General features: G+C 37.0%; 1 protein-coding gene across 6 annotated transcripts in view; it reads left to right on the top strand.

Moving 5' to 3' along the window:
• Nucleotides 1-16,190, top strand: part of ANKS1B (ankyrin repeat and sterile alpha motif domain containing 1B) — a 440,891-nt gene that overhangs the window by 233,461 nt on the left and 191,240 nt on the right. For 5 of the 6 annotated variants that reach the window (XM_083852386.1, XM_083852391.1, XM_083852392.1 and 2 more), the window contains exon 15: nucleotides 9,016-9,122. In XM_083852386.1, the coding sequence (XP_083708512.1) occupies nucleotides 9,016-9,122 (107 nt within the window). Of the gene's footprint in view, nucleotides 1-8,287; nucleotides 9,123-16,190 lie in introns of those variants that run through there. The other variant, XM_083852390.1, reaches the window with a different exon arrangement.

Raw genomic sequence — 16,190 nt, forward strand, 5'->3', positions numbered from 1 at the left:
CATGTCCAGGGTCTGTCCAGGGAGCCAGCCTGGAGCAAAAGGGGACAGGTTCAGGGACAGGAATGCTGACAAGGTTAAAACATGAGTTTCAAAAAATATGTAGTGTATGTCTGAGGGGTCCACCCAGGACACGAACTACCCACAATGTAGGTCCAGTGTCCATCCAGGAGGTAGGGCCAGAGACAGCATCACAAGGGAAGGGACTGATGGCCTCAGACTGAGCCAAAATGGGATCCCACACCATGGACAGGGACAGCCCATTGGTGCCCTAAGGGCCCTGACACTTCTGCTTTTTATTCATTTTTATAACTTTTTCCTATCATATCAGTGAATTGTGTTCAGTTTTATCTCATTTATATATTATTATTTTCTGAGATTTTAAATATTCTGGGAAGGAAATGGCTGAGGGATAGTTTGGTGTTATTTATAACAAAGAGCTTCAAGTTACCTTAGCTCCCATCTAAGCATATTTTTCTAATACAGATTTAGATTCTCACCTTTACACTTAGCTGCTGGTTGCGTTGAAAAGAAAATGTTCTCCTGTATATAATCTTTATAAATGTTGAATCGTAGAATCAGAATATCTTGAGTTGGAAGAGACCTGCAAGGATCATTGAGTCCAACACCTGGCTCCACACAAGACTACCTAAAAATTTAATTGTATGTCTGAGAGCATTGTCCAAATACTACTTAAACTCCACGAGGTGTAGTGCTGTGACCACTTCCCTGGAGAGCCTGCTCCAGTTAAGTCAGGACTAACCTAATGCCTAAACCTCACATAGTCTCAACTCTAGACAAATCTCAGGAGATAAGCTATCAGAATAAATAATTTAATTTTAAAATGAATTACTTTCCCCTATTTTAAAAAGGCTGGAAAGGGGAAGTGGAATAAAAAGTAAGTAAAACAAAAAAAAGGCAGATGTGAAGCAAAATAACAGATTGTTGTAGCTGCAGATGAAGGATGAAAAGAGAGCAAATGATCATAATATATTAGGTGAATAAGTAAAAGTGAAGGTAAATAGGGACTGTTGAAAAGGAATTATAAAATGAAGCTAGAAAGACCAGGAAGGAGAGAGGGAATTTACTGATTAGTTATTGAAAAGAGATCACAGTAAAATCAGGTGCGTTTGGGGCAGGGGAGCCTCTCAGCCCAACTAGGCAAAAGAAAACAAATGACAAAGTGCCTCAGGTTGAATCTGATTTGTAAAATGACCCCAGGAGAAATTCTTAAGCCTACATCTTGTATACTTTCAAGTTTCATCATTTCAAGGATCTGACAGTTTACTACAGTGTTAGTACAGGCCTCTGTGTTTCCATTGCTCTCCACAGGACCTTGCAGCACTTCCCAAATCTATGAAATGACAGCTGCCATTGATTTCATAGCTATATTTAACTTCTTGTGATATCTCTGTCTAGTGGGTGTTATTTCTTTTTTTTTTCTCTTTTTTTTTTTGAACATTTTCTTCAAATATTTCTCTGTTCTTCTTGTTTGCTAGTCCAGTATTGCTTAGCACAGAGCTGTACAAAGGTTTCCTCAAATTTGAAATTACATGAATTTATTTTTATGGTGCCAGGAATTATAGCCTAAAGGGTTGGGCCTGCATAGCATTTTTAGAAACGCTATACATTCATATATATATATGCATGTAGTGTACTAGTTTTTAACAGTAGTCTAAAGTCCTTACTGAATTAAATACAACATTTTGATTGGTCATGGTGTCATGTAAATCTTCAAGCTATTTTTTCATTCTAGATGAATGCAGTGAAAATGATTACTCATAGGTGGTAAGTGTAGTGTTACTATTATCCTGTAAGAGCTCCTGAAACAAATGCAGAAATTGTTCTAAGAAACTAACTCCTCTTTTTCAGAAAATGTTATTAGCTTGTATTGAAGCCAGAATTAGGATGTATACTTTTACCCTTTGGTTGTGAATAGGATTCCTGAAAAAATGACAGGCAACTGAAATATCCTTGTCCTACCAGAGGAAATCGTATTAGAGTAATATAGTGTAGCAGGGACCCACTGAGATTTGGCGTCATGTCACTTGCTTGACACTCCCTCCATCAGTAGCAGCTCCTTCCATGCTTATGAAAAAAACAGCTGGGTTTTAATTGCATCCTAAATGTAGCTTTCCTGAGTGAACTACAAGATCACAATAACATATTACCTTTGGGTGGCATCCAGAAGGCACAGAGTCACATTCCATCCATTTCCCGTTGAACAGAGTTACAGAAGGAGGGTGGATGAATCTAGCTTTCCCTGCAACCCTCTGTCTCTTGGTATATCTTGTAAACCACCAAACTGTCTAGTTTTTCTTTAAAATTAGATGAAATTCTGGCAGAAAAAAACATAAAATACTATTAAACATGAAGACATGATTGCTCTTTCAGGAAAACATTGAGCTGCATACTGCTGGAAAGTGGGAGAATGATAGTAAAGGATCACTGTATGCCTTTTTTTATTCTTATGCTCTTCTGCAAGCATATAATACTAGCCACTATGAATGAAGCTAGTGAATGGCTGAAGCTAGATGAAGCTGTGGTGTGAACCAGTGCCTTTGATCATGTGCTCTCTCAGTGAAACATCCATCTGTTCTTAAGTAATTTTTGCAATTTAGCAGGTTGCATTTTGTATTGTTGTTCTGTCAGCCAAGGATATAAATATCACTGATGTCATTACAATGCTATCACAATAATATATAATATAGTTTGGTTTTCCTGTTGTCTTTAGAAAAGAAAAATTCATTTAAATTACAAAATCAGAATCTAGAAACTATATCTAAGTACATCTCAAGCAACCTTGCTGTGTGGTGATATATGTTACTGTATACCCTGTGTATACTGTTCAGCATCACAAAGCTGCATCAGGGGAGGTTCAGTCTGGATATAATGAAAATTTTCTTTACCGTGCCGGTGGTCAAACACTGGAACAGACTTCCTAGAGTAGTGGATGATGCCCCATGCTTGTCAGTGTTTAAGATGCATTTGGATAATGCCCTCAATAAGATGCTTTAACTTTCATTTAACCCTGAAGTGGTCAGGCAGTTGGACTTTATGATCTTTGTAGGTGCCTTCCAAGTAAACTATTATATTGTGTTGTGTTATGTTGTGTCCTGTCCTGCTCTATTCTGTAGTAATGACAGGGTATTGAACAGAATCAAGTTCCCCCAGTCTTAGTCCCATGGCTGTGCTCTCAAGAACAAATCTAATTTTCCTATATTATCTATCCCTCATTCACTGAATGTGAAGGATTCTGAAGAAGGCTAAACTGAAGTTGCCAAACCAGTCAATTGAACACAAAAATATGTTAACTTTGGAGTGTCTGTAATAAATACATGTTACATGATGGAATACTTCGACTGAGCTGTTACTGGGTAAATAATACATCAAAAGTCAGAAACACAAACTCAGAGAAAGACCAGTGGAGTTCAGAAAGTACAATTCACCATTGACAGTGCTTTAATAGTTATTATAGAAACAATTATTGTACTTACATAATGATAATGTAGGACTATAATAAATATTGGTATGAAAATTAGAAAATAACTTTGAGGATGATTTTCCTAGTCAGTGAGGGTTGCTCCACTAGCTTGCATTAGTTGTGGTCCAGAATTATTTTTGTGTTCTGACCCATACATAAGCAATGGAATGTAACCTTTAGAATATAGATACTAGATAATGTTATTTAAATTCAAGCTGTTTCTATTCATTTTGTTTTGTTTCTGTACGTACCATGAAAAATGTCTCTAAGAGAAGTTTCAGGAAAATATTCAGCATCACCAAACATGATATCATCATCCAAAGAGCTGGGCTTATCACAGAAGTTACAGTTTTTCTGTAAGGTACCCAGGTTTTTCTGTTTTCTGGGGAAAATAATTTAAAACCTAAGCACTTGAGTTGCTAATAATATAAATAACTGAAATGTGCAAGGCAAAGCAGAACCTTGCAGACACCTCTTGGAACCCCTATACTTCTCCTGTAATACATGTATTTAACTATATTGGTCTGCTGGATGTTAGGCACAGTTTTCCTTATACAACGTCCTTTTCCTAGTTATTCTTATCATCTCTCCAAGAATATACATTGTTTGATTAGTTTATTCACTAGAATACCCAGTCACACTAACTCTCCTTTAGCACTGTTGAGATACAGTTGAGAACTTTTTTCTCCAGCTGAAATCATAAATACAAGAGTAAAATCAATGTAGCCAGCAGGACCAGGGGTGTGACTGTCCCCCTGTACTCTGCTCTGGTGAGGCCACACCTCGAGTACTGTGTTCAGCTTTGGGCCCCTCAGTACAAGAAGGACATCGAGGCCCTGGAACATGTCCAGAGAAGGGCTACGAGGCTGGTGAAGGGCCTGGAACACAGGTCCTGTGGGGAGCGGCGGTGTTTAGTCAGGAGAAGAGGAGGCTCAGGGGAGACCTCATTGCTCTCTACAGGTACCTGAAAAGAAGGTGTGGGGAGCTGGGAGTCAGCCTCTTCTCACAGATAACTGGTGATAGGGCTAGAGGGAATGGCCTCAAGTTGCACCGGGGAGGTTTAGTTTGGAAATAGGAGACATTTCTTCTCAGAAAGAGCACTCAGGCATTGGAACAGATTGCCCAGGGAAGTGGTGGTGTCACCATCCCTGGGAGTGTTTAAGGAAAGGTTGGACGTGGTGCTTAGGGACATGGTTTAGTGGGTGACATTGGTAGTAAGAGGATGGTTGGACCAGCTGATCTTGAAGGTCTTTTCCAACCTAATGATTCTATGATTCTATTCTGTGATTCTATACCCCATTTAGCGTTAAGGCAGAAAGCCGTAATTCACCAAAAAAAAAAGTTTACAATACTTAGTATGGATTTCTTCTACAGAACTGCTAAACTGATTGTCAACTGAAATATTAATTCTTTTATATTATGATATCATCATACAGTCTCCATTCAGAAATTTCTTGATTAGTAGCTACTAAAATTTTCCCGGTTTTGATTCTCTAACACTGGAAGCATTTAGCCATTTTCAAAAGGTATTGACCTACCTAAGAAAATAGATTGCAATAATCTATTCATGTTAACTGGGGCAGCACCTCCTCTGCAAGTAAATTATGATAATCATTGTATTTATTTCTTTTTCTCAATCAAAAAAAAATTAAGAAAGAAAAATGTATGTTGGTAACAGTAGAAACAACAGAATAGAGGGGACCATAAATTCCTTAGCATTTAGAGAAAATCTGCCTTCCATCGTATGAAATCATGTGCGCTCTGATATCACAGATTCAGTCAATTCCAACACCACAATACAGATATTCTGAGTCTCACTGGGAACAAGACATCTTGTAGAAATTATCGTATAGCATACCAGATGGCATCTTTCTTGCAGACATCACTTGAATGTGCTTCTTCTATTGCTGTGGAGAAAGAACCAAGTATTTCTGTTCCTGTAAGAGATTTATGCGTCAGTTTTCCCATGCAGGAATAGGTACATTGTTTTTGGTTGTGGTGCCACAGAATTATCACAGGATTTTTGTTCTTTGAAATCACAGGAAAGCACAATGATATGTAAATATGTTGCAGGGGAGACCATGTCTTGCAGTTTGCACCAAGTTTTTCAATATTGGGACCAGCTTTAGGCATAGGCAAAGTAGGCACTGCTTGCTGCAGCTCACACCCATGGGGCTGGCACTGAATCATAGATTTCAGCAAAATGAAGAGATAGGCTTTTGGTCCCAAACCAACAGCAGCTGTTCCAGGTTCCACTTGTACTAGCTCAGAAAAACTGTCCAAGCAGACCCCCTAAAATGTCTCCTTGACTGGTAAAGGACAAGGAGATCAAGTGAGCTGCAAGTTCCTGTAATGGCAGATTTAATCCTAATTCCTGTTATTGCTCTTTGCCTTCCGTTGCCTTTGCCTTACTACTACCTTTGGTGGAAGAAGGAGGGGAAAAAAAAGTGTTAGAGATAACAGGATACTCTCTGCAATGAGATGATAGTCAGGGATAAGGACAAGGCTGTAAGCTGGCCATGTTTCTCCTTATGTACTCTCCCCTTGCTGAGCAACCTTATGTTGTGTTGTCAATGGGCTCAGCCGGAGTTATTACTGGCAGGGGACAGAACTGGAGGAGAGCGCACAGTGCTATAAGCATCCAGTGCTGGGGCCATGGAGATAGACACAATACCAACAGCTACATGAAGAAATGTATCTGAGGAGCCACTCAAAAGTGGAATTTTGTCTACATTTTTGCTAGGCATTGAGCCAAGCATTTCTCATATAGTCACTGGCAGCATAACTTCCATGCTGTTTATAGTAAGGTCAGGAAGAAGCAGTTTGGCAGTGTAACTGGTATATTGATTATTGGCTGTGCCTTATTGTGGGCAGGACATTTTCGTTGGTGGAGGACACTAGTTACAGAAACATTTGTGTCTGTAAATGTACGAGAAATAAAGGACTCAGTCAAACAATTCTTTGAAATGGTACGATTATGCTTCACTAGGTCTCCTTCCAAAATAATTTTTTCTGCGTAGGGGGAGAGGGGACAACAAAGTCAGGAATCCTTTACAAAGGACTTCATGATTTCTCAGTCAACTAAGAAAAAATGAGCAAGGTCTTAATTCTCATTGTGTTTGAGATAATTCTGTTCTCTGAAGAGCTTACCCACCCTTTCAAATTTACTTATCCTCTTGACTGGACACAACCAGTGTGGATTATGTACAAAGATACTGATTCAAGTAGAAAAAAAACTTTACAAAAAAGGGAAGATTTACAGACAAGTGTGAAGAAATGTATTTGTATCTCCATGAGACCTAGATTCCTGTCATTTTGGAACATCTACTTTCTCTGAGGAAAAAAAATGGATTACCTGTTAATCTGTTTGAGGTGCATTTAGGTGCACACTGTACTCATCAAAAATATATGCTCTGTATTGGAGATATTCACATGCTGTTTTTATTAAATTCCTGAGAAAACTCATAAAAGTTTGTTCAGCAATTGCAGGTTGACCATCTCCTGGTGAGGCTTCTGTATTTTTTTTTATTTTTTATTTCTGAGAGGCCCAACGAACCATTTGTTCTTCATGTATTAACATATTAAATCAGTAGACCTGAAGTAATGTGAACTCCCACAACAGACCTGGGCTAGGCAACTTTCCAACCTCATAAAAGATCTTCTATGGCTCAGCTAAAGTTACTCTAAAAAATCATTATGGACTTCAGTTTGCATAAGTTGTTCCACAAATCCAAGCAGCAATATCAGACAGTGAGAGGTCATCCAATTTTAGGCCAAGGACTAGTCAGGTTGCTGTTGAAACTCTTACAGTATTGTTAATTTTAAGTATCTACCTCAGTTTAGAATCCATTCTGCTACTGCTCGGGAAGCCTCCGCATATCACTTGCAAAAAATTTGTATTATAACTTGTTGGTTGAAATGTAGGTTTGGATTTTTATGAAACATTTTCCTGCTTAATGTGATACATTCCAAATGATGCCCTTGACAGATATCTGTAATTTTCTTATGTCTAGATTTAAATTCCTCTTTAGAGCTGGTCAATACTTGAGGTTCACAGTGGGTAAGAAAAACAATGAAAAGTATTAACATTCTATAAACAGAGTTCCACTGGAGTTCTTAGAATTGTATCCTGAATATATTCATTTTCTGCCTCTAACCTTTGAGCCTGTTATGAAAATCAAAAGTTTAGTAAACTTTTCCTCTCAGAAGAAAGGTGTAAAATGTTTCTGTTTGAGAAACCATCTCAAAAATGGAACATCGATGTAAAATCCATCTTGAAATATTCAGTTTCTTGTGCAGAAAATGAATTTTGCTTTTGTTTTAAATTCACTATTTCTTATTTAATTTTTTTCCAGCTATAGTTGCTAAAGTATACAGACTCATTATAAATTATGCATATCTTCTATGTCTGCCTGCTATCATTCATATTTCTGTAAGAAAATGATATAAACTTAAAATTTTATTTAGTAAAAATATTCTTTAATTATTCATTTGAAATGGTGACCTTTTCAAGTTGAATTATTACATGTTGGCATGAAGGTTTTCTTGTGTCTTATAGTATTTTACGGTTGAAGAAATCATGCAGCTAATTTAATTACTTGGACTAAAATTGTTGTGCAGTTTATGTCATTTGCTGTACCACAGGAGAAAAACTGTGAAATGTATTCATTATTGATTTTTTTAAAGGGTTTTGCTCTTATATAAGCAGAAATGCAGACCACTACCTATGTTGCTTTAAAAGAGGAAAAGGGAATAACTGTGCCATAGGCTATGGTTTATGTATTGCCTTTCCTAATGCCTTGTGAAACGTAAAAATCTACAACAAACAGATATGTAAAGCGTAACTGGTATGAAGATTCTATTCAGATTTAAGTGCTCTAGGTTGCTTTTGAATCTTGCTATTTTCTGCATTTGTTTTGACTGCTCTCATCATTCAAGATTGACGCTTGGATGGGTGTGTAGGAGGAAGCAGCAGCAGCAGGCTTACAGCTTGCAGACAAAAAAAAAATCTGCCTTATCTGATGGCTATTATTGAAAATGCGAGGTGTAGCCTAGGCTGGGTAATGAAGGGGAGCGAGCGAGGGGGAGCAAGAAGCATGGAGCTGCATACTGATGAGTGTAGGAGTACTTGATAAAAAGAATTCTTGCTGCTGGCAGTGCATTGCTCATTGTGGAGTATTCCAACAATCACATATAACGGAGAGCAGCTTAGCTGACAGCTTGATATGCTTTTTTTTTTTCTTTTTCTTTTTTTTTTTTTTCCTGTATGACGTACTGGTCTGTAGTAAAGATTAATAACTAAGAAATGTAGAGCTAGGATCAGATCTTACGGTATATGCTGCCCTGTAAACTATGTTTTACTTCTGACTTTTCTGCTTGCTGAAAACATTAATCTGTCAAGCTGGCGGGCTCCTTTGATACCAACTTTCCCAGGAACACAATGTGGCAATGCCACCTCTCAGCCCAGGACTACCGCTATTATCCAGTGGATGGTTATTCGTTGCTTAAACGCCTCCCTCTTCACCCTCCTACAGGACCCCGATGCCCTGTCCAGACAGTGGGACAATGGTTGGAAAATATTGGGCTACCTCAGTATGAAAACCACTTGCTGGCTAATGGATTTGACAATGTGCAATTTATGGTAAGAAATCTTCTGTGCATAGCTGTGTATATACACTGTAGCTGCCTTTTTTGTGTGCGTCTTATGTGATCATAAAAACCTTAGAGCTATTCTGCATTGCACTAAGAAGATCTGTGTAGTGTTTCACTTTTCTGTGTCTAGCTAAATTAATATATAGACTGTCCTAGCATAAACTTCCAAATTATACACGTTACAAAATATTCTAGACAGAAATATGGTAAAAGAAAAGCTGCATATTAAGGTTCTTTCTCTCCCTCATCAATCCTCAGGTTAAAAAAGAAAAATGCACTGTTCTTTTAATCCACTGCAGGAGGCAATTTCACAATATTTAAAGCTGTAAGCACCCCTGTCTGAAATACCTCACATATTATTACTTTTATTTAAACATTAACATCATCATTGCAATAACTAAATAGCATGCAATGCCATTCTTGCATTGAGAGGTATTTTAATAGCAGATAATTACTTAATAATATGCGCTCTCTTTGCAAGTGATTCTGGATGTCTCAGTTAAATGTTTTTGCATCTTAGACAATCAGGCTGTGGGATTCACTTGTTGAAACTTATGCCCTGTGTGGAAAAGTAATGCATTCCTCTTAATAGTTCCATTTTTCTGTTTTAACTCTCAGTATTTATCAGGAACCAATGAATGAAATAAATTTTGCATACTTCAGAATTTACAGTATTAACATGAGGTGTTAAGTAACTAGATCTGTCCGACAAACTTTCCATTGAAATGAATATTCACAGTAAAGAAATAAGCTTGCTTATAAGATTATTCTACAATCACATTCAACCTGCTTTGGTATTCCCATTACTTCTATCTCCTGCAAAAATCCTGAACACATTTCTTTTAAGTATCAGATCTTAAAATATTATTAATCACCCCTTATTTACAGTATTTTTAGTAACCGTGTATGTCTTGGAACAGTTCTAACTTTTCACAGCTTACACCTGGCATATAAGAAACAGAAGTGAAACAGTATGAATATTATGACTATTGAATTATCTTATGAGTTGCAGTTTTCCTATTTAATTTCTTTTGCCAAATCACTATACAGTTATGAGTTACCAATTAGAAAATTAAGGCATAGATGTATGTTATCTCCCCATTATAATAGTGTAGAGATTTCTTCCTGTTTTTACATGGCTGCCCTGTGATATTTTGCTTATATCAATAAAAAGCCTTAGAATCTTTTCCTTTAAATATTCTTGAAACAAAGTACCAAGGGTGTGCTGTCAGCCCTGCAAAGTAAAATAAAAATAAAAAATGTTCTAAAATGCATTTCAAGACACAGTTTCCCAAAATGTACAAATTCTTGTATATATTGTAGCATTAGTTACATAAGTAGGTGATCATTTAGTCTTAAAGAGACTACGGAAGGAAATTGTTCACAAGAGGCTGTAGGTGGCATAACAAATTCAGAGGGTTACACCTACCACAGGTAAATGATGAACACCCAAGGAGCTAAAAGAAACTGCCTTGGAGGGCTTCCCAGTCATTCCCTGGCTGTGGAGGGACCCCAGCCACATTCTGTGGGAATTTATGACTTGCATTCCCTAAGTCTCTTATTGGTACAGTTTTGTAAATATACAAATTCTATCTGAGAGTCTAATATTCAATACTAAAATCAAACTTTTCAGGTATTGGGCAGATGAAGTTATGTCTGTAAACATGTGTACTAGCTGATGTTTTCCAATCATTTTAAATTAATTATTTTCCTAAGTATACATTGCAGGTAAAATACACAACTACTCTTAATTATAGTTGTGGTAGCATGCATATATGAATGGAAGATTAGACTCGTAAATACAATGATTAGGCAAAAAGCTGGAAAATTGTCTAGTAATACAAATATATAATTTCGATAATTTAATAGTTACTAATGTATTGATTTCACACTATTTATCATGCTGTTGCATGTTTCAATTTTTGTTTGTATCAGAAATTGAGCATTTCCATTATTATATTGGAAGTAAAATGAACAGAAAATACCAATTTATTTGATATTATTCTTTCGGTTATGTCAGCATTATGTAATGAAAATCTCTCCTGAAAAATTTAAAAGAGAGTTTGTTAAGATATTTTCCATCCTAGACAAAATGTTAATAAAAAAATTAAACTTGGAAGATATATAAGAAAATGAGAGAGGGAAACACCTTCTATGGCAATACAAAATTCCAGATTTCTCCAAACTTAAATGTGTTATAGTCTTCTTTAATATAAGAGAAATGGTTTGCCTTTATTAAGCTTTATAAGCTTGTTAAATCAAGTGTTTCAGATGGGTTAGCTGCTTCACATCTAACAACTCTAATACTTCAATGCAGTAAAAATCAGTTAGACATATTTGTTCTTCATTCTGTACCATATTCCTGCTTTTGTTTTTCTGGAAGCACATTCTGACCTGCATTTATTCATTCTGTTGCCTAAGCAACAACCATCACACTCCTATTAAGTATGATTTAGTAGTACAGGTCTTTCTAGATGTTCAGAACAGGAAAGGGGATATCACAACAATATAGTTAATGTCCATGTAATAACATACATCTGAGAACAAATATATCTTATTTATACAACTCTCAATGGCAAAATTCTACTAATTAAATTAACATTCTAATATAAAGGTGTTTTTCAGATAAAAGGATTTCATGGTTAATCATTCATTAGATCATAGAAATTAACTCCTTATGTTTACTCACCCTCAGGCATTTGGAAAGTTATTCCCTAAACTGTGCTTAGAATTAGGAAGATTTGTTAATGCTACCTCAGTGTGTGGACTTTATAGGAAGAAACAGCCTGGTTGCTATTAACCTGAAAGTATGAATAGTTTTGCTTTAGTTCATCAATATTTATGTTTTTAAAATATGTTTAAACATACTATTAAAATCTTAGTTTTGTTTTCCTTAACTACTCTATTTGCATTTACAGAATATTTGAGCACATAGCAAGTTGCAGTTCCTACCTACTATTATTGTTGTGCAGGAATGACACTTGCATAACATTTAGTAGGCCTGAGGCAGATTCAGTTCCAAGTCTTGGTTCATGTATGCTTATAGGAATAGAATCGTACTTGAATATATATATATGCAATCATTATTAACTTCGACATTTTGTTGTGTAATAGGCTGCAGTGTCCTTCAGATGTAAAAACTTGTCATGACTTTGTGCAGGGATAGGCTATATTTGAAGATGCAGATGATACTGCGGTGTTCATAATGTAAATGTTATTTTGCAGTTAAACTAATTCTAAAGCACAGGAAAACAATTAGATCAGTCTTAAATTGTAGTATATAAGCTAGATATAAACCATGAGGAAACCTAATGAATCACAGAACATCTTTCTGATGCATAAGACCCATGGAAATCCCTGGGGCAAGTTATAATCTCTATGCAGACTTGCAGGCCTACGTAACTTAGTCTGCTGAGAAAAAAATTGAATTGCAGAGGAACAGATGAAAATATACAAATGTGTGATGTCACTAGATCCTTCACTGCAGCTTTCTACAACTTTGGAACTTCATCAAAGACTCCATTCTGGATTCACAGAGATAAAAGCAGTTCAATCAAATCACTGCCCAGTGGGGACTAGTCCTGATTAAAGACTTCATATGACTGTCTATTTATAGGTTGTTCTAATCATTTAAGATATTCTGAAATTTTATCACTTGCTTAATATTGCAATTTGATGAAGATAATCTCTCTTAAAAAATCTTTAAAACACTGTATGAGTGAAAATGGGACCAGAAACCATTTATGATGAGTTAACATAAAAGTATGAAGCACTAGATTATGTTTTTTGTTTGTTTGTTTATTTTTGACATTCCAAAATATTGTTCACTAATAACAGTTAATATGTGAATTGGCATTGTACACTAGACATTCTTTAGCTTTGCTGTGGATTTACAAGCATGCACCTCTACCCCTCCGAGTACTTAAATGGCTTGCATTGCCTGAGGATCTACATATTGCCTAAATAATTTTAAAATTCTCTCTCTTTCACTGTTAGGAATCTGAGGCATAGAGTGACTGCAGGACAGAATTTAAAACTGCTTAAAAATCTGAGATGAGGATCTACGTCTTGAAATATCTGCTAACATAATGTTTAACAGATCAATTCAGTTGCTTAAACATTGGTATCTAGTACCAGCTGAGATACTGTAGGGAATCCAGGAGTTTCCAGACAGGGCTGACAGATATTACTGTCACGAAAACTGGAGACAGGCCAGCCCTTCATGATTAACAGCTGGAGGCAAGTGCCACACCACTGAGCATCTGAGGCGGTTCTAGAGTCCTGATGCTTATGCAGCTGAAACGAATCATAAATGTTCCAGGCCACACAGAGCTCATGATGTGTATAGGAACTCAAAACAGATGTCTTGATTTTCCATGTAGTATCTCTGGTGCATATGCATTTCTTTTCCTTCTAATTATTTTCTATTTATATTTATACATATGGTATTGCTATTCATCCTGTGAACTAACCTGCACAAGTATTTACCCATTTTTGCAACGCTAGGCATGGACTACCTTTTCAATTCCCCTTGGCTGCCTGTTTTGAATTTAGTTTTGAGTGAAGTTTTGACTTTTCTTCTCTCTCTCTCTCCCTCTCTCTCTCTCTCTCTCTCTGTTACTTTTTCTTTATTTTTCTTTTTTTTACTGGGTCTGGAGGTTTATTTGTCTGCTGAAGTTTATCTGCAGTCTATCCTCAGGTCTCATTCCTGGGATTTGCTGTCCTGGTATACCTAGTAATTCTTGCCTTTAATCTCTCTAGAGGATTTTAAACTCTGTATCAAGTATCAAGGACAGATGCAATTTTATTTCTTTACAGAGACATGCACTTGAACAAAATTCTCTACGTGCATTGGCCCCGAGTCTTGCACTTGTAGAGACCACTGCAGCTTTTGTCCAAAAATACCCAGTGCAGAGATTGATGATTTGAGCATGAGATGAAAGCTTGAAAGAGTGTCAGTCTGCCAACATCTTTCTTAAATTAACCATGCTGTAGATAATGAAAAAAAGGCCAATGTTTGACATGTTGCTAGTCTGTAGTGATTTTGGTGACTTTCAGCTGACTGACCTTTGCAACATTCAGGCTCTGAGCTCTCCAGGTCCACAATGGCTACTACAGGGACTGATCAGGGCAGTCATGAATCATCTGAAGCACAAGAACATTCAGAGCCTTGTCTATGTGTAATGTAGCCAGAGTTGATGAACTGTTGAAGGCAACCTTAAAACTCACAGTCAGTAATATGCAGCAAGCCATGTTTTTAGCAGAGCAGAAAGAATACAAGTTCCACTGATTCTGGAATAAGCTGTGGTTTTCTGTATATCTGGTACAATCTCAGAGTATATACCCAGAACCATGAATTTCAGCCTAGTCATCTGAACCTCACTTGTAAACCCCAGGACTTGCTTTTAGTTTCATGGTAGATTTACAGAGCTTGGCCCTAACTGTGGAGCTCCTCTCAGTGTCAGTGTGGCCCTGGCTTTTACCCCGAGCCAAGTACCTAGTTGTCAGTCTGTACTCTTCCTAGTCTTCCTCTCCTTCACCTTGGTAACCTTTTATGACTGTGGATCTTGAGGCAGGCCAACTCCTTCCTTAGTTCAACCTGTTAGTTAAATGTAGAGTGGGGCAGAGTTTAGGTTTAGTGAGGCAGTCAGTAGATGTTTAGTACTCAGTTGTCCACATATTGGAATCACTTGAGTCGTTTGAGACATCTGAAATGGCCAGGAATATATGATACAGAATCTATGGGGAACCCCTACCCATCTGGAGCTTCATTTGGATTCCAGTACATTACAGCACTTCAAATGACTAGATTCTTATTTGTGGACTACTACGTGAAGCACCTTGTCATCTATTAAAATGAAGGGAGCATAAAGTGTAATTAGCTGACTGGCTAACTATCAGGGTACTTATTTTACAACAAGTTAAAGCAGATTCATCTGGTCAGCTGAATCTCTCTCCTGGTTCTATTGATTTAATTTATTTATTTATTTATTTTTCAGTAGCTATCCTGTAGACAGAAAAATTTCAATGGCTCAGTTTGGGCTAGAATCTACCCAGTGTTCACAAAAAAAGAAAACACAAAATATTTTTATTAGAGTTTTTTTTTTTTCTTCCCTCTGAACATCCATCCCAGAGGCTTGAAGTTCTTTTTTTTCATCCTAGTAGGGATTCTTATTATAAGACCTGCACAGTTGATCTCAGGTACATGCCAGAGATGAAGACTGTGCATCTCATCCTGCAACAGCAGCAGGTCTAACAAATAATCCAATTCTGTGTGCTCCAGTTAATGCTTCTGTCCTGGCATTCCTCAAGCTAGTCAAGGGGCAGAAAAGCTTGTTAATATACTCCTCAATATCACATGCAAATAATAGCTTGTGCTGTCTTTCTATGTTGAGGGGACCTCAAACCATTCTTCATCATCCTATGTGAGTGCATACAGATAAAAGATCTGGGGCAGCAGTGCTCATTCTGATTTTCCCTACAAGAAAGGGAATTTAGAAGGATCTGCTTCATGTTTATATATATATATTTATGGTGTGTGAGTGTCTATGTAAAAAACACAAGCATTGTAGGTCGGATCCTGCACTTGACAAATGACCTTATGAAAGATTTGGCAATAATGATTGTGCACCAGAAGAAAGAAAAACAAGACAGAATTTTTATTAGTGTCAAATGGAAAATTAATTCATAAGAAGCCCATCTCCAAACAGACTGTTGTCTTCATTAAGACATCCTGGACATGGTGGATTCCTGGAGAGTTAGAAGGAATAGTTTTCATCTAAACCTCTCTCAACAATTGTATCTTAAAGGTATGATCTTGGATGGGTTCATCTACCTCTCTGCTAGGTTCTGCTAAGTTAACCTTTAGATGAGGGTTTGTCTGGCTGTTCTAGAATATTTGGCCATCTATATTTAAATGTTTTTTCACACAAGGTTGTAAATACAAGGCACACAGACTGTACACTGAGTAGGATACCTGGGTCCCAGTGTATGTAGTGGAATGTCCTTCCACTCACCTCTGCCATTCAAGTTAGTGACATGCAGTGTCTGTGTGTCT

This window comes from Anser anser, assembly GCF_964211835.1.
Source record: "Anser anser genome assembly, chromosome: 1".
NCBI lineage: Eukaryota > Metazoa > Chordata > Aves > Anseriformes > Anatidae > Anser > Anser anser.